The sequence below is a fragment of the Temnothorax americanus genome, unplaced genomic scaffold (genome assembly GCF_048541705.1).
Source record: "Temnothorax americanus isolate GAGA-0224 unplaced genomic scaffold, ASM4854170v1 Scaffold22, whole genome shotgun sequence".
Lineage (NCBI taxonomy): Eukaryota > Metazoa > Arthropoda > Insecta > Hymenoptera > Formicidae > Temnothorax > Temnothorax americanus.
In genome coordinates this window covers 716,182-735,656 of record NW_027509360.1, presented here as the reverse complement: position 1 = coordinate 735,656, position 19,475 = coordinate 716,182, and the positions used below count along the sequence as shown (strand labels likewise).

The 19,475-nt window shown below is 41.7% G+C and overlaps 1 protein-coding gene across 1 annotated transcript in view; it reads left to right on the top strand.

Moving 5' to 3' along the window:
* The window catches only part of Pio (zona pellucida domain-containing protein piopio), a 77,344-nt gene that overhangs the window by 7,939 nt on the left and 49,930 nt on the right, over nt 1-19,475 (top strand). The window contains exon 3 of the mRNA XM_077407345.1: nt 3,567-3,633. Coding sequence (XP_077263471.1) covers nt 3,567-3,633 — 67 coding nt within the window. The remainder of the gene's footprint in view (nt 1-3,566; nt 3,634-19,475) is intronic.

Here is a 19,475-nt window from a genome sequence, read left to right as displayed (position 1 = left end):
GTGCATGACTAACTAGCAAGAGTCGCGGACTGTGTGTCTGCAATAGCGAGTAATGGGCGGCGATCTCAAGGAGATCCCGGCCCACGTTAGATCCGTGTTGGATGACGGCTGTAGATCGTAGTCCGCCGCTCCAATTACCTATTGAACTACTTGACGTCTAAGGATCACGCTGTCGGGTAACGCGACATTATATAGTATCAATCTGAACTAGCATATGTCGCATTATTATTAATTAAATTCATATGCTAATTAACCGTGCATAACCGAGGAATACGTCCGTAGGCAACATCAGAGCTAATTTTAGCCAACATACGTCGTATTATTAACGAAAATTCTTATTTTAATTAAATCCAAGGATTACGTCTCATTGTCAGTGCTAATATATCGTATTATTATCGGAAATTCTTGCTACAATTGAACGATTAATGGTATCAATCATAGACGATAAGAAAATCGGCAATTAACTGATTATCAACATCGAAGATTCCACGAGCGATTTCTTTTCGGTTTATGTTAGTGAAGATGCGCGTTTCGCGAACAGAGCGAAGCGACGGAAGGAAGGTCAGTCCTCGATGGATTCCATCGGACGCGGAACGTCGCGAACCTTATATGGTCCGGTCTTGCTGCTGGCGAACCAACTCCGCGCACCGCTGCGCTTTATCGTGGTATCTCCGACTCCGCGTTTTGCGTTTGGATCACGTCCATCGCGTTTCGATCCAATTGTACCCGTGTATCGGGCAGCATCGATCTCACGATAATCTACCTCGCCACGGGCGCTCGTCAAATTAATGGGACACAGTGCTCCGCGATAAAAGACGGCCAGCAGCCAGTATAAAGCGCGCGCGCGCGCACACCCACACACACACACACACACACACACACACACACACACACACACAATAGTTCTCTCGCTATCGCCTTCACTTTGGCGTTCTGGTAAATATAGTCGCAAATATAATCCGCAAGAGAGGGAGAGAGAGAGAGAGAGAGAGAGAGAAGTGCAGGGGCCATGTCGTTCCGAGTATGTATACTACACTTGAATGGCCAGTGACTCGTTAGACCACTTTCATTGCACGGACGAACAAGCGCCGGCCATACTGACGTCAGCGTTCGCCGCGGAGACTCTTGTCGTGAAACTTTCCGTTGCGTTAAAGCGAACGCGCGAAGCGATTGTTTACCGCCGCTGTGCACGCAGGAGAGATAACTTTTATCCCAGTTAAGTACGCGCGAGCGCGAGATCGTCCCGCGTGGGAAAAAGAAAGGCGAGAGGCGCTTCGCGGGAGAGCTTCTGCGATTCTGCGATTCTGCGCTCTCGTAGGTCAACTATCGCTTTCCGATACACCGCTCGTTGCCGCGATACCTAAATTGGAAACGACGTAAAGATAAAAGTGTGTCGAGGGGAAATTACATGGCGCGACGGCGATCGTCCTTGTATTATTATTTACTCTGGCGTTCGCCATCGCTCCGCTTACCGATGTTTCCACGGACTCGGGTAGATCAGCGAGAGGACGTGCGATCTCCGATCGGTCGCGCCGCTGATGAAACCAATTTATTGTGGGCGCGTAAGCGGCGATTCGCGCCGCTTTCCCGATTAAGGGCCGGTTGTTCCAACCTGTTGGTAAGCTAACTAATAGTTAAATCATATGTCTATCTTTGTCTAATGTAAAGGAGATATTCTCGAGGATATTAAATAAAGACATATCATATATATGATTTAACTATTAGTTAGTTTACCAACAGGTTGAAACAATCGGGCCTAAATCGTCTCCCCGAGTCCGCGTGCTTTCCGCGTTGAAGTTACATTACGACCGAGCATTACGCATCGCGCGAAATTACCTGCGATTCACGCACCGCGGGAATGGATCTCGAACCAGATTGATGGAAGGCAATTACAGTACTCGTGTATCTCCCGTCGCTGTTAATCTAAAAATAAATTATCGCGACGTTATTGCGTTTCGCCGGATGGCATAATCGCGGGTGATTTTAGTCGCGGATACACGTTAATGACGTTAATGCGCTGCACGTCTTTTCCATTATCGGACCAGAGACTCGCACACGTCTTTCCGCGCCACAATGACTCCACTTGTCTCATTTACAAGCTTGCGAAGAGAAAAAGGCAGAGAAACTTCCATGTTTCACGCAAGAAATCAATCATCGCGGTTTCATTACTTCATTTTCTCTCTTCATTAAAATGACGCCATCGTGTATATGATTTTATTAGAAGCGACAGCGACCTTGCGTGCGCGGAACGATCTTTTCTTTCTGCTGCGAATGTCGCAGGCTGTTATAAACGACACATTCGTGCGAGTGATCATTAATTTTAATATTCCACGATAAAAATATTATTTTAGTCTTTTAAGAAAGCAGTTCGCTCTGTTACGTGAATTTTTATAAAACGACGACGACAGTGAAAAGTATAAGAACAGTGCGGTTCATATACATTACGGAAAGTGAGAGCCAGCGAGAGGCGATCGTAACTCTGGCATGACATTTTCGCGAGACTTTCATATCGCGCACTTTTAATCGGGATGGCGATCGATCATCGATCCAACGTCGATTAAATTAATACCTGTGGATGTGAGATCCTCGGTGAGATCACATACATAACGCGCTGCAAAAATGTTTAAAACGCGTTTGAAATTGGCAGTTCTGTAAATCATAGAATTCCACAATCAATTTGTTCGTGAGAGGCGTTAAACGGGGAATATCGATGCGGTGCGATAAATTTTCGCGTTTGAGGTTCGCGGAATATCATTTCTTCCCTAATCGTCGCAATTAAAGACACAACGCTCCCATCTTTTCACAACGACGCGCGACAGTTAATGGATCCATTACGCCAAATGGATAATGACACCGCGAATTTGTTCAGAAAGTTCACGGATGGGAGTCAAATTAAATCTTAATCGGGATATTACTTTAATGAACCACCGCGCACATATATTTGTCTCAAAGCGTTTCATAGTTCTCGAGGATCGGGTAGCTTTTTTTTTCTTTCTCCCGAGTCGTGCTTATTTCATCATTGACTTCACCGCAAACGCCGATGATATCACACCGCCAATTGTGGCAACTTGCTCTGTCACCGGGGAATAACCTGATCCTGATAAATACGAGCTATCTAACTGGTAAAAGTGACGGCGAGACACCGCTCTCTTTTTCCACGCCTCTCCCGGTCTAACGCTGGATATCTAGAATTTTACGTAACTTTTTCCACGATTCCTTTTTCTATTTTTTTTTATATAAATTCTCTTTCCGCGTCTCATCCATTGTGAGACTAACGTTATTCCATATTCATGTCCGCGAATCTCGCCGGTCGTACCTTAGGAGGCAGCCTTGAGGGAACTTTCCGAAGCTTGTAAGCATGAGTTCTTGGTATTTTAAGTACTTGCGCCACGCGTGTTACACTCGTGTTACAATATCGTGTGCGTTGCGCTATTCTAATTGCGTTTTGTGCGATACGCTCACCACCGACCGGCTTAACACGAGGCAATAGCGCGGCTAAGTCAGCGCTAACAATCCTATCTTATTAAGCGAGAAGATCTAAAACATCGCCTTTCCCCTATTTTCAGATCACAATAACGAGGCACAGCGGTAGCAGCACACACGCAGCCCAGATACCTCAGCAGCCGCCGACGTGTGAGTACAACTTGCGAGAACTTACTTTCTAACCGTCCCGACGGCGACGACAACTAATTAGGGCGAATCAATTAGACCGTTGATCTCGCGTACGCGGAATCGGAAGAAATTCGCGATACACCTCACTGTTTCATCTGCTCTGTTTCTTCCTCGGTCGGTCGTCTCGAACGCGTTACGCGGCGCGAATTTTCTCCCGCGGAAAAATCGCATCGCGCGCAGTTCCCCTTCGCAAAGCCAAATTGCTGGATAATCAGATAAAAGTGGACGCTTTCCACACGACGCGCACTTTCTAATGACGGCACAATACCGCCTGATGACAATGATTCGAGATGGGATGCTTGTGGTAACGAAGTATAACGGTTTGGAAATAAACGTAATTACTATAGAAAGTAATCGACCTCTCTCGTATACATACTTTCTTAACGCCCGACAGAGAGGCTCAATTAATTACTCGGGCTAATTACCTCCGTGCCTCAATCAATCATTCATTCATTTGGATACGTGTACCCGAAGATTATCTCGAGATTTTATCTGCCCTTGACATTTAATCACATAATTTAAATATTGATCTCTTATCAATGTGTTGAAATTCCATCGAAAAGCAAGCTTGGAATATGTAATATGTAAGTTTAAATTTTTTTTGGCAATTTTGTAGATAGATAATCGCTGCAAAATCATTAGATAAATCTGTTCGTTATATAAATTAACTAAAAAATGAGCGATACCGTCGCAACGATAATTCATAGGCGAAGAGAATTATTTAACGCTTTTCAAGGATCATTTATTAATAGTTAATAAGAACGAAAGGAATATCTTTGTATCCGCCTAAGCTCACCGTCGGAATCTCCGACCGGCTACAGATTTTTCTTACGTCAGCGAGATCGGGGAGAGCAATTAATCCAGCTGACGGGCGGATAATTTTAACGAAAGGGAAAAGCGTCGTCGTTCGGAAGAGAGTCTTTCCACAGACGGGATCGAGCGACGACCTTCCTTGGAAGACATTGCTTTTGCTGGAAGGTGAACGCAGCCGTGCGACCTAGATTCTCATGTGGAAAGGAACGGAGCCGCGCGCGCGGTACGGCGGGAGGAACGGAGAAAGAGCGATACGAGATATAAACGGCATGAAACGAGATGACGATTATAACCGGGACGAACGACGAGCGTGCACAACATCGTGCATCGCGATATCCGCCGCGGCATGGCACATCGACGCGAATCGAAAGTCCCCGCCGCGCCGTGCACGGCGTGCACTTGGCGGCGGACACTTTCAGCCTTTTACTTCACGCGGTCGAGCGATCGCAAGTCAAATTTCACCCATCGTATCGGCGGAAATGCGCCGTCGATGCGGACTCGCCTCGCAAATCGCAAAACCTGCCTTCGCAAACTCGTTTCGATCCTGCGCGAATCCGCTATATCGGATCTGCCGCGATTCTCTTAATTCCGCTCGCGTGCTGGAATTAATTGTAAGAAGGAAAAGTTGCGCGTGAAAATGAGAGTAATATTTTTTATTATTAGATGAGTTTTTTTAATTAGATATTGAAGTAACTCGGCTAAGAATATCTCCGTAAAATATTGTGACAAGTGTTTGAAATAAGCGTGTTAAGCTACACTCTTTGAGCTGACGCAAATCAGCTCAATATTCCAGTCAAGTAGACTGCAAACTCGTAATCCCTCAAATACCTCTAGATGCTTCACGAGATGACGATTAATGAGCGGGACGATCATACTATTTTCCTCGTGACAATGATGAATCGAAAGTCTCCGTTGAAGCGGCCGCGGGCGCTTTCGGACTTTTACTTTTTGTCGTTTGTTTCGCCGGGGAGATGGAGGAAAATGAAATTGTTCCGTTCTGCCCTGATAAGAAACTAGGCACGTGTCTTGCACATCATATTATTATTACTTTCCGTTTGTTCTCTTTACAAATGATTTGGCGCCTATTCTTGAACACGTTTATGCGCTGCTTTATGCTGATGATCTTAAGTTATATCTGCAGGCTAATTTACTTTCTAACACTGGCTTCATGATCCAACCTGTAGACAGGCTTGTTTTTGGATGCGACATGCAAACAAGCTTTTATTGAATATTTCCAAATACTCCGTTATATGAGATTCTCACGTAATTATAATTAAATTTACTATTTATATATACGTATATTTCTAGGTAAACACACACACACACACACACACAATTAATTTTTTGTACTAAGAAAAAATTTATGTATTATAATTTTAATAATATTATTGATGAGATCTTCAGATTTAATTCAAATGTTTTGATTTAAATTTTAAAGACAAACACCTTTAATATTCTACGTAATTAATTCTTGTTTAAATTTTGAGTAACGTTATATTTGCACATTAATTCTTGCATTTGCATAAGATTGATTTGAGTATGCGCAGATTGGTTCACTACACACATATATTAAATCGGTTTAAATTACAAGCTATTAAAACTCGCAGACTCATTTCTTTTAAGCTCATTACTGGCTGCATTTATTGATGCTCATGCGCTCTTCAAATGATTAATTCCAATGTGCGCTTCATATAGCTGCTACCGTAAGGCATCTCCACTCTCCACTCTTTTACCAATTTGTTTTACACACAGAGAGAGAGAGAGAGAGAGGGGGGGAGGGAGTTAGGGAGGGAGAGAAATGGATCGTTACAAATTAAGTTATAGTTTGATTTTTTCTACAATTATCTATAGTATCTATACAGACGTAGACATTCTCTTGTGACGTAGATAATCTAATTTCTTTTCAGTGACAGCTTATTTCTTCGTTTCTTACACTTATTTAGTATTTACGCATTTAAATATTTATATTAAATGTACTGTTTTTACGTGTACGATAAACTTACACTTACTTTACATATCTTTTTTTCATCTTTAAGTTAATCACATCATAATAAATGAGTAAACGAATTATTATAATATAAGTATAATTATAATCAATTTGCCTATATATATTCAACATTTCTTTTATCACTCATTTCATAAAGTTACATTAGAAATCTATATAAACCAACATAATATTCCAAATTCGTATTTTGCAGTTTTTGCACTTTGCACTTGCAGTCCTTTTTCGGTTGTTCTGGTGAGATTTGCATTCCGATTATTGCATTGTAAGGCGCTATCACTGTCGGGATCGAGTAGAGCATTGTTTAGTGCCTCTCAAACCGTTGTTTCTGCACTCTCGAGGAGAAACCGCGCCTTCGAAGAAAGCATTTTTTTTTTGCTGCTACCTTCGCATATGCGAACGTTCGTTTGCTCTCGCGGAGGACGAAACTATTATTCTCACATGCATTACAATACCTGCAATCGCGTTTCTATATATGCAGCCTGGTCGTGCCGATCACCACGCTAAAAAGATTTAATTGCCACAGCACTCTATCCTTATTTTTCTGTCTTCCATCTCATTATATATAAATGCTCATTACTTTACTATTTTATTAAATAAATACACCATAAAGAATTTGAAGCATTAAAAAACAGATTATTCCGCTGATACAATTGACCGACGTACATTAAAAGCTCATTAAAAACGAGGATTCGTAGAAATCATTTTTTGCTAGAAAAAAAATTGCGATCTTAATTGGACGCGCTTTTCTATTTCATAAACATTCTAAAATCACGGAGTAGAAAATATTTTACAGAAAGCGAGCGATCGCGTAAGTTTCCAATTTGTCAGAGGCAGACAAATCTCTCTAACGAACGCGTAAGCAGCACTTGCAGATCGCTTAATTTTTTATGAGAATACGTCGGATTGATATAATAGAGGACACGCAGTTGTGCGATGCGGCGTGAAAAAAAATCCAGGTCGTGCGAATCGGATTGTCCGTGTTTAACGCGCTCTGCGCATTTGAATGCGTCGTCTTCTTACGTCCCCGAGGAATTTTTCACACCGCCGTCGTGTTCATGCGGGATAAAGTTGTCGCCAGACTCGTTAGTGCGCGATAATTAAAGGCCACGGGTGTTATCGCATCGGTATAATTATAAGGAAGGATTATCAAAAAGAAATCTCTAATTAGGGATATTTCTATTGATTAGCTTTACATTGTTTTGACGCTTCTTTAGAAGACGTAATTGTACGTGGAACTAGCGAGTTTTATTACTTTTATTTTATTTCAATTCTAAGAAATCCAGCCGGTTGAATCGGTTAATATGTCGCCTGCGCGAAACGACTTTCTGTTTTTGCTAGATTTTTGCGCGAATGACAGTGATTGCCGGTGATTGCTAATGAGCAATCGATATCTTTCACGATCAGAGCGACAATTCGTGATAATTTGTCTTGTCTACGTGATCGGAATTTTTTTTTATGGGAAGAGGACTATGGAAAATTATTCGCGGCCATAGGCGAAGCTTCGTACGATATCGTCGTCATTTATCACGACCTATCTCCGTCGATCGATCTTACGATCCGTTGCGTCGTATTAGTTATTCGCTTAACTTTACGTATACCTAATACGATGTACTAGGCGGCTAATGTACTTCACGCTTTACCGTTGATTCGACATCATTATCTTTTAATCTGACTTTATCATTACGGCGCACTTATGTCACGGTCGGCGATCAATTCGATGCCTTCGATAAATTAGACGCGATGACACGGTGACTTTTTTAGATACAGCCATCCGTTCTATTTTTCTTGTCCGTGTCTTATATAACAAATTGATCATTACGTTCAAGCGACAGTTTTCTTCTCGACCTGTATGTCTTCTTTTAAGCGACAATTAAGAAGCACCGCTAATGTTGCGTTATATCGATATATAGTCGGATTTCACTCCTCAAGATGTACCTTCGGCAAACAATTCAAGCAATAATTAAGTCAACGAAGTACAAATAATTATCGAACGATAATTAATAGAACGATATGTCAAAATTAGAATGTTGTAAAATTGCTATATTAATGTGTCGCGATTAGAGCTCTTGCTTCGCATATTGGAGAGACGCGTGTTACGATCCTCGCAGTTACGCTCTTCACTTTCGAGCCTCATGTTAATTCGGATGTGGTAATGAACTTAACTGGTTACCGTTGACTTCGTCGACCTTGGGTGATAAGTTTCTTTCCGTAATATAGCGACCGGCGAATATGCTCGAACGCGTATAATGTGTTTGCGCGCCGCGTCGCTCGTCCCGCTTGCGACCGCACGCTTGTAAATCGGCAATTACCGCCAATGACCCGGCGGGCAGCGTTACGGTAGGTACGACCGTAAATAGGATAAGAGCAGGAGGTTATAAATGATCCTGCCTAATGACGATTGCATCAGAATCGTTAAACGGTCAACCGACGCGGCGGCGACGGCGGTTCCCCTTTCGTCTCCCGGTGTCCCGTTACCCGCGAATTTATTCCGATCGGTTTTCGCAATCCATTTACCCGCGAAAATCAACACCTGACACGTGCAATTACGATAGCCCGTAAGTTAGTTAACGGTCGCGGTTCCGTTAGTCTCGACCAATTAAAATATTTCTTCGGTCCATTGAAGATTGAAGGATTGAAGTTGTAGGAAGTCTTCTCCTCCGATTTAACGCTTTATAAAAGAAGGTAAAAAAAAAAAGATTTACTTTATATATTCTTTTATATATCTTTTCTTAAATTTGACGGAAACTCGCATAGAAATTGCCCAAATTCTTCCCAACATAGCATAGATTCCGATCAAAATGCCTAAATTTGATCTAAATAGATATATCGCACTGCGATATCGATTAGGAAATCTATTTTTATTCCAATTAAGAATTTGGTATTCAGAATCGAAACGCAGAAATAATACAAGAATTCGTGTCTCTTTTTTTCACGAATAAAATTGGTACATTTTTATGAAAATATCCTATTTTTTATATCAAGTATTGAGTTTAATAAAATGAAAAATTAAAGTTACATATACAGGTCGCAACATTATACTTCATTATTTAATACTTACTACTAATTATTAAAAAATATCAGTTTATTTGATTGAAAGTTATGAAAAAATGTATTATACATTCTTATATAAACCTTATCAAATCAGCGTTTCAAATCAGAGACAAATCATTAATTAGGAATAATAGTTTTTAACTCTTTATCAATGTAATAAAGATAAATGTTTTTTTTTTATTTAAACATGATAACAATGTATTATTTTTGTTTTGATTTACCGTTTAAATTTTGAGGATAATATTTTATAATTATTGCAAAAATTTATTAGATTTTTATATATTTTTTGCATTTCTTTCTTACTTTTGCATTTCTCAAACTCAGAAAGTTTTCCATAGGAATAATATTATAGACTACCTCCTTGATCTTAATCTCGTCGATGACGATATAGTGATGGTAACATTGCGTTCCCACAGCTTAGACGCCGCTTTGTTTTTTTCGTCACGGTATCGTCGTTCGGTCCGCGATGTAAGTCACGGGTAATCCGGGTGGTGGAGGCCAATAATGAATCGGTTGTGAAGCGATCGTCCGAGCGATTGTGTGCCTGATCGAGGGGGAGATTCGCGGGCATCGATCCGCGTTACGGTCCGCCGCGTTTCTCCCCGGAAGCTCCGAGGTGTCGACAAACGGCCGTCAGAATTAGGGACGCTATCGCGCGCCATTTAACCAGGATCTTCGATCACAGGGAACAGGTATACGCGGGGATATCGTCGAAGGATTCACGGCATTCGCAGTGAGGGACGGATGGGAAGGTACGAGTAAGTTCAACGCGCGCAAAAGAATCGCGCGTTCGGGGCCGCACCGCGCGCCAGGGGGGATATACCGTTCCGTTTACTTCAGAATGTCCGAACCGATAACGGTATACTACCTTACGTGGAATCCACGACAATTCATCTGTGCCACACGTCCGCGGCACATGGCCAGACGCCGTTTGCGTAAGAATCAATTTGGATGAGCGGAGCCGTTATAGAATCGCGCGGCGAAACCATCGTGTGAGCACTCTGTTCGACGTCTCTGTTTCCTACGATGTCCTCTAACTTCATAGAAATACAAATTTTCCTTTGAAAATTATTTTATTATATTTAATACTGTATTGATATTAATTTTTATTAGCTAACATTCTTATTATGTTGCTCTTCAATCTTTATTTGTATTTCCTTTGTTATATTTGATTTAGGATAGTCAAAGTTTACCTATTATTTTAATATACAACAATTCATCAATAATTTTTTTCCGTTTTACTCTTCGCACTGAGGTACTAAAAAAAGTAATAAAAACAAGTAACTTAGATTGAAATAAATTGAGGATACGATCACATTGAAGCATATCGATTACCGCGTCCTGGGTGGAGTACCTAATTGGCGTGCGCGCGCGCGCGCGCGCGCGAACGTATCTGTCGGTTAAAATATAAGATAATAGATCCACGATATAAATTTCTTTTATGCGAGAGATGAGCGATGGATTCTCACGAATCGCGGGGAGGCATGCGAAAGACCTTGGGACCAATTCTGGACAATCAATCGTTGGCTTCTTTCTCAATGATCCCTCGCGATTTCGCCGTGACTAGAAACAGACGCGACTGCAAGGGTCATTAATAATTGAATGAACGTCACGTCGACACGGTAAATCGGCCGGAGCGAGAAGTTTAACGCTGGGCAAGCGATTGCGCCGAGAGTGGGAACGCGAGGTCTCGTGTGACGAATGGCGTCGACGGAAATATCACTGCACGCAGGAATCTCCACGCTGCGCACCGCCGACCTCGGATAGTAAATCGAAGTAATTGCACACGCGCGGCGATAATTCCGGCGCGGAGTGCGGCGTGCAATTAATATCGGCGTCGCGCGATGCTCCTCGCGATGTTTATTATTGATTGAGGTTTTAGACGCGTTTAGCGGCGAATTTATCAGATGTACGTATGTCAGAAATAATTATTATTGTGCGTGAAAAATTATCAGATCACGCAAAATGTAAAAACAAAATAATTTGATGAAACGAGATATATAGATGAAAAATAGATAAAAATTTTTTTAAATTTTTGATGCGTGAAAAGGGGTCCTTAGTTAGTCATAACTTCTTTAATGTATTTTGAGTATCACGTGTTAAAACTTCTATATCCCACACTCGGTCAAGAGAGACGGCCTTCTGAAAATAAAAAGCGAACGTAATTCGAACAATGGGTATTCGTCGACACGAAGGCCGCCACCAACGCATCGCGCGAAATATGTAGGACGAGGGGTATACACATTACACAATAACTAGATAGTAATTGTACAAACCAATTATTGTGTTTTCTTGTGTACAAAAATAATTAACCCTGTCAATGTCCTGTCCGTTGTTTTTTTTTATTATATATTAAAGGTTGAACTTCTAAATATTTTTAGCTACAATTAAAAAATTTTTAGGAAAAATGTCCTTGCAGTAGTCGATATGTTAGACTATGGTTATTATTTTACTGTTCTAAGATTTTAATCTTAAAATTTCAAATTACCATTTAATAAAAAAGGAAAGCTGTTGTAATGGCTATATAGAAGAAAACATACTGGTGAGAAATTTGTTCAAATTCTAAATTGTTATAAGAACACAGTGATGAAGATTTCTGGTTATGATGAAGATTATGATGGACATTTATTATACTAGTGAATACAAAATTTTATTCTTTAAAGATAACAAAAAAGTCATTTTTGTTTAAAAATGTAAAACTTTAAGCCAAAGTTTCATTTTTTCCCGTGTGATAACCAAACTTTATATTGAAATATTTTTTTTGTAATGTTAACGTAGAAATATTTCTAGAAGAAGCTTTGAAATACAAAACCTAAATGCTGTAAATTCTAAAAGAGAGATATGAAATATAAGGATCAGTGATCCTGACGCATGATCGTCCCAAAAATAAAACTCGTGTATCATACATGGGCATTTGATGTTACGCCAGTGTATCACAAGGACAGTGAAAGAGTTAAGCATCCGGAAAAGGATTACCGATCTATCGCTTTACTTCAACGGTCGTTTTCCGCACGCCATTGTGAACGACAACCAGAGCAAGGAATCTCCTCCCCGTGTATAAGGATGACGCCCGGGCGTCAAGGTTGTCAGACCGCAACCGTCGAAGAACCTTCGCGAAGAGACGGAAACGTCCGTGGCGGGGCGTCCGGCGTCGATTTACTATTATTCGAAATAAGCGACCCGACGTGGCTGGCAGCGTAACGAATGATAGGGCGTGCAGCGACTGTAGAACCGCCGTTGAAGGCGGATATAAAAGTACCTTCGGAGTCCGCGACGAGTACGGAGATGCACCGAAGCGAGTCGATCGCGCAAAGGCTGCGGGAATCGTTCGATGTTGGAAAAAAAGGAGTCTTCGTTTTTCAATTCCTCGCGATGCTACGCAAGTGTGCGATCATGCGCGGCTATCACACCGAAAATGATAACGAATGAGTTAGCGCGCGACACGAGCTTTGATACAAATTAATTTCGACTGTTTCTGCTTTGTATTTAAAGTATATCATTGTCACGCAAGTCTCCGACTCTAATTTTGCTTCGGTAATGAGTTGAAAGATAAAAAAAATAGACAAACAGAATTGTGTTTTTTAAAACTGTTTTTAATGAGATATAAATGTACATTCTTTTTACCATAAACATGAAAATAAGTTTGTTTTACATATTTTTCAGTTATTCAAAACTTACTGCGTGCGTTGACTTTTACATATGATAAATATTTTTCAATTATTGTATTTTATTGTAATTTATTGTTATTTGTAGCTCTAATTGAGCTAATCTAAACTGACACAAGTGTCGTTAAAAGACACATAAATGAAAAGCACTCATAATATATATTGCTGATCATTAAAATTGCATTCCAAGAAAGACACGAGATATTAAAGTGATATTTATATGGCAGATTATTTATGATATATGGGGTACATGTTTAAATGTTCAGCTCATTTTTATATTACAATATGATGTCTATATTTACCATGACCTAGACGCGTTTTTTTCCATTGTTGCAATTTTAATGGCCAGCAATGAGCCATATGAAATTGAATGTTCCATTATTAATTCGTGTCAATTTTTTATCGCACGATAGCATGTTAATTTGCATCATAAGAAAGAAATCATGCAGTCAATATGGACAAAGATTTTTTTTTTATTCACAAGAGCCTCTGTGCAACGTTAACTGTTAATTCTTTTAATTACGCAATATCCGTGCTTCGAAGAGTTAAACGGCGGATGGGGTCGTCGAAGATGGGAGGTCGAGTAGCGAGGAAATCGCGAAGAGATAACGAGAGAGCCGGCCAGGGCCGCGGGGCGATGCGATGCGACGCGTTGATTCGCGGATAAGCATCGCGAGAACCGAGCGGGCAATCAGTGCCTTTGTTCGCGTCGGGAAGGACAAACCCCCGACGAGGAAAGATAGATCCGGCGCGGCGTTGTTGTCTCGAAAGCACGAAAGTAGATCGGACCTCCTCCACTTTCGGCCGTCAAATTTCGCAGTCCGGATGATTACTAAATTGCCACTTCCTTCCGGCCCCCGGTTTGCGTTGCCTTTCGGCCATTCATTTAACTGTTCAGCACACCGGATTTCGACCAAACGATATAACAGAACGTGCCGTGTGAACGCGCGATAAAGGCACGACTTTTCGGCGGTACCGTTTTATGGAAACCGAATCGCTATATACGTTACCCGAGTTTCGTATGTACCGTTTCTCGAATCAAAACGATTGTAGGGAACGTTTGTGGAGTGAGGCTGGATTGAAATCCACCCATCAGCCACAGCAATCACGTTTACGGGATCAGATTTGAAGTTACGTTTTCACCGAGCAATCTTCTTCTATTTCAATATCGATCCCGTTCGCAACGTTATTTACTTATAAAAAGTTTCGCGTATATAGTATCATCGAGCCCGATAAATATCTTCCGGGGATACTATCTTCCCGCGTTCCGCGGACAGTTGATCGAATACTTTTTGGATAACGTCGGCTCACATAATTCGCACGTTTTTCCAAGGTCGCGGCAATTACTCAGGTATCCCGGCACGAACAATTTCTTCAGAGCGTTGTTCGTCTGCCGGATTGATCTTATACCGTTTCTCGTATTCCCAACGGGGTATAAGGGATCATCGAGATCGTGATTGCCCCGATACCTCTCAAACCTTTGCGTGTGAGAAACTGCCGACGATTTCGTTTCCTAATCCAATTTCGTCGGAATCTCCAGCCGTTTTCTACCGATTCTCGCGTTATATCACTGTTTCGTGAATTCATGCTTTGGCACAGCGAGTGTCAAATTATCGATTGGCCACGGAGAATCTTCCAATCTTACATAAGTGAGCACAGCGAGTACAAGTGAGCGCGATAGAGCGAAAAAAAAGCCAATCTTTCGCCGGTCACACGTAACGAGATATTCGGAGGTAGTCCGCATAACGGATTGTGGGTCATAAATTACGCGATGTATACCGGTTACAACCTTGTCAGATGTAACCTTGCGCGTCTTCACGTAACCGCATACGTAACTTCCTTACGTAACGCAATTCGTCGCGCGAATCGCCTATATCATTTTACTCGCGGACTTTTCCTCTCGCGGTTATCCCATTAAAATTAATTGTTTTTTCTTTTAAAATCACTGTGTGTGATAATTGAAAAACGCGAGACGAGATAACGTGGCGGTGCCTTTTATAGATCGTGTTGAACTCCCGCAATCGTCATCTACAAAGCGTCCGTAGTGGTCCTGGATCTCGCGTTAAGGACAGGATCTCTTGCTCGGTACGCTAGACACGTTCTGTTTATGCATCTAGGGCCGTAATCTCGATCACAGTTCAGACACTTACATTAGTCTCGCCGGGTTCGCGCACAGTCGCGTAACAGTATTATTTTGTTCATTTGAATTTCCGATTTTGCATGATATGAATTTTTAACATCCTTATCACAATAAGAATGTTATACTTTAATTGACATGAGTATAATTATATGCATGCTTATAATCTTAGAACTGCACATATAAATTTATATGACAGTCGCAGTGAAAATTTCAAGTTTAATATTTTTCTTAGGAACTCACAGTTTCCAAATTGACAGTACTAAAGCAAGTCACAAGTTGTAAAAACAAGTTACAATAAGTCTGGAAAGTAATACAATCACAGTCAAAGATTTCTTTAGATCTTTTCGATATTATAGACCTCAGTTAAATGTGTGTTCGGCATTCCGCTGGAATAAAAATTGAAAAGTACACACACACACACACACACATTTTTATTTATAAAAACATTTGACTGGGTCTGAGAAACTCAGTGTATAGTTTGCGTATGATCCTGAAATTAATTACCATAAGTTTCTATTTTGCTCTCCATCATAGACACGTTTTTCTTCATCTTTTAACCCTTTGTCTTCTTAATTATATTCAGATAACGGACAGAGTACAAATATAATTCACAATCTACACGTCTTGTTGGAATTAAAGCCCGTTATGTATCAGCTCGTGATTGATTACGAATTGTGGCATTAAATGATTAATTGCGTGCTGGAAAGTAACGGACACGTTTATTAAAATATTTCTAATTACACCTGGCAAACGCGCCGTGCGGGTCGCGACCATTATCTTGAATTATATTACGCGACGGTGTGACGAATAATTGCCGCGATTATCCCGCCGGGAGAAAGACCGAACGTCGCGCCTGTAACCTCCGGCTTAACGGAAAACGACGGTTCTTGGCACCGGAAGGGTGCACTTACGTACACGTGTTTACGCCCGGTGCATCCTTCGTGGAAACTATACTTATGCGTACACTAACTTGCGCGATGCGTGCATCTCTTCTTCGAACGTTACTCGGAAGAGATCATCAAACGGAAGTGCAGGCGCGCCTTAAGCACACGTACCTATAAAACGCACGCAACGCAAACGGTGCGGTAAAAGAAATCGCTTTTTCGCAAAAGAAGTATCTCCTTATTATGCGTCCACGGCGATAAACGATGATATAATAAACGCGTTATATAACGTAGGAGTTATAGTGTTTCCGCGTAGGAGAGGCTCCGCAGGAACGCCGGTGTCACTTCCGGTTGCTCAGCGGGACTGCGATGCGGACGATGCGGACGCGAAACGCGTGCAATATGACAGTTATAAGATGGAGACGCGTATCGCGATTCTAACGGAACACACCGACCGACCGATCGTTAGAGCCTGTGCACACCTGCATAATTCGTCCTGTCTAATTGCCGGTCGCCGACGATCAGAAACTACCGCTATTCACGATTTTCAAGAGCGAAACTGCTGCCTCGCGATATTACTGAACGATATAATTTTCTTCTTCCGCAAATGAGTTTTGCACGAAGTTGAAATAACAGACGGACGATTAAATTAATTAAAAGGAAAATACGAGACAGCGGTAATTCATTAATTATAAAAAGAATCAAGAGAAGCTCGTGTTTCAAAACAATTGTAGAAAAAGTTCAAAGGCTAATAAACGAGCAATCGCGAGAGATGTTAAATAAAAAACAAACGTCCCTATATGATTTTAAGAGATATTAAACTATTTTTATTTTTAGATTTAACATCTTTTGTTTATTAGCCTTGGAACTTTCTACATTAGCAATAATTAAATTACAACTGAAGCTAGACGATATGAATTGACAGTCGGACGAAAGATGCAATTCCCGTAACGCAGCGGCGAATTAGAAAGTCGGGCTGATCATCGGAAGAATATACGTTATGAAACTTGACGCTAATGCTAATATCTTCGCGATCTGAGGCGAGCCGGAGGATTTCAGCGGAATTTCGTAAAGATACATCCGGCGATCTCCGCCGAAAATCTTAACGATGAGCGTTACGACTTAGGTGTTTTACGTGGATGCTCGCTCACCGGGGTGCTTCCTCTCCGGATGCTCTCCGGAGCCGCCGGCCGAAACCTTCCTTCGATTTCGCCACGAGAGTTCCTCGCGAGCGAGATGACTCGACAATTATGCAAATTAATCGCCGTTGATTTTTTGGATCGTTAACCGTTAACCCCGTTTCGCTGGACGATCTCTCGCAATCGCGTCGCTAATCGTCCGTCCGAAAGTTTGCATCGCGAATCGTCTTGTCTTTAGGATTGGATCGATTATATATCCGCGAAAGATCCTGATGCCGAGTTTACGACGCGGGTAATTACCGATTTCGACGAAAACGTAATTCTGCAGTTTCTACTACGTTATTCTCAATTGAGGAAGAAACAAATTCCATAATCTTCTCGTCTCGCGCATGTGTGCGCGCTGTAACAAAATCCGAATGGTCTATTATTCGCGCAATTTTCTCGCGCGTTTTCCGAAGAATCGCGTGCGCGATTTGCCGCGTGGCATTCCCCCGCGCGTATAGTCGGCGAAGCGAGTTCGACGACAGGAAGCGCGACGTCGCCGTCGCCCTGGCGTTCGGGTTGTGTTCCCGATATCTTATGCCACTCGTGTCCATCACGCGGCGCATTAAAATTTCACGCACGAAAGGCACACCGGGGTTCTTGCATAACTGTGCGTGTCTGTACTGCGGCTCTCGCGGTTTACTCGGCGTTTCACCGTTCTTACGATCGGTTTCGCTAATTCCTCAATATATCAGTAGCGTATACATATATTACCCGGCGTTCTTTACGACGTGAATAAGCTCTGTAATTCTCGGTTCCGTTAAGAAGCCCGCATCCGCGTTGAATCTTACACGTACGTATTGTGCGTAACATCTTATTAAAGGTACTTTTATTATGCATTTCGCTTCGTATTTACATCACTAATTGTTATCCGTAATTAATTTTTTTTGTTTTTCGAATCGTCTGAGGAGATTTAATTGGTGTAGATTGCAGCCGGTGGAACACAATGTAATTCGCAACGGCATTTACGGAAGATTGCTGTTAATTTTCTCTTATACATTTAAGCATCGTGAATTATGTGGCGTGTTCGCGCAGCGCGATTCAGATTAATTATACCGTAACCGCGGAGGTCGCTGAACCGCGAAAGAATTTATAGAAAAGTATCGCGCTTTGCCAAAGGCACGGTCAGCCGAAGCGGATTTTTCACGCGCAAATCCGTGACACAACGTATATAAGAGGCGGTTACATTGTTGTGTAACTCATACGTATGTACAACGCACGCTTTGTCTTCATTCTTTATCTTGAAGGATCTAAGCGAGATCCAGTTAGGATATACGACTCGTTCCGCGCGAATGTGATTACGAAATACAGGCGCTATTACGTCCGTTAATTCGTTCATTTAAAAAAAAAAACTGCATCCGCAGCACCGCAGAATTTATTATAATTGCATTTGCAGTTCTGCAGTTTTATTCGCGCACTTGGTGCTCGAAAGAAAAATCGCGACCACACAGAAAAGAAAAGAAGTGTTAAATCAAGACTTATGTGCTCGTATATGTATACGCAACAATCTATAATCTTGAAATGAGACTATACGGCGTTAAAAGAAAACGAGATTATATTGCGTAAAGAAAACTTGCTTGAATAAAAGTCATTTATATAGTTTAATCAAGGAAAAAAGTTTGAATAAAAAGTTGAAATTCTTGTAAGAAGATTTATAGATTGTTGCGTACATACGAGTATAAGCGTTGATTTGACGCTTCTTTTCTTTCTGCGCAGACGTATAATCGTGGGTAATCGACGCGTCTTTCAATTTACATCATCGTCGCTTTATTAGGCTATTACTCCGTATGGACGAAATGTAGAAGGGAACGTGCAAACGTCACGTGGCAGTCATTTCGTAACGATAACACGTTGCGCGTGCAGTCTATTCTCGACTCGATACTATCCGGTAATATAGTTCACGTCGCTGTGGAACTGACACCGCGGCGCCGCGCCGCTCTCTCATTGCGTCGCCGCAATCAGGGCGATCTCGCCGGCAGGCAATTCTCGCTCAGAAGCGCGTAAGATGAAGAATTTCAACGAAAACAGGATGGAAAAAAAAGAACGCAGCGGGAAACGCGCGAA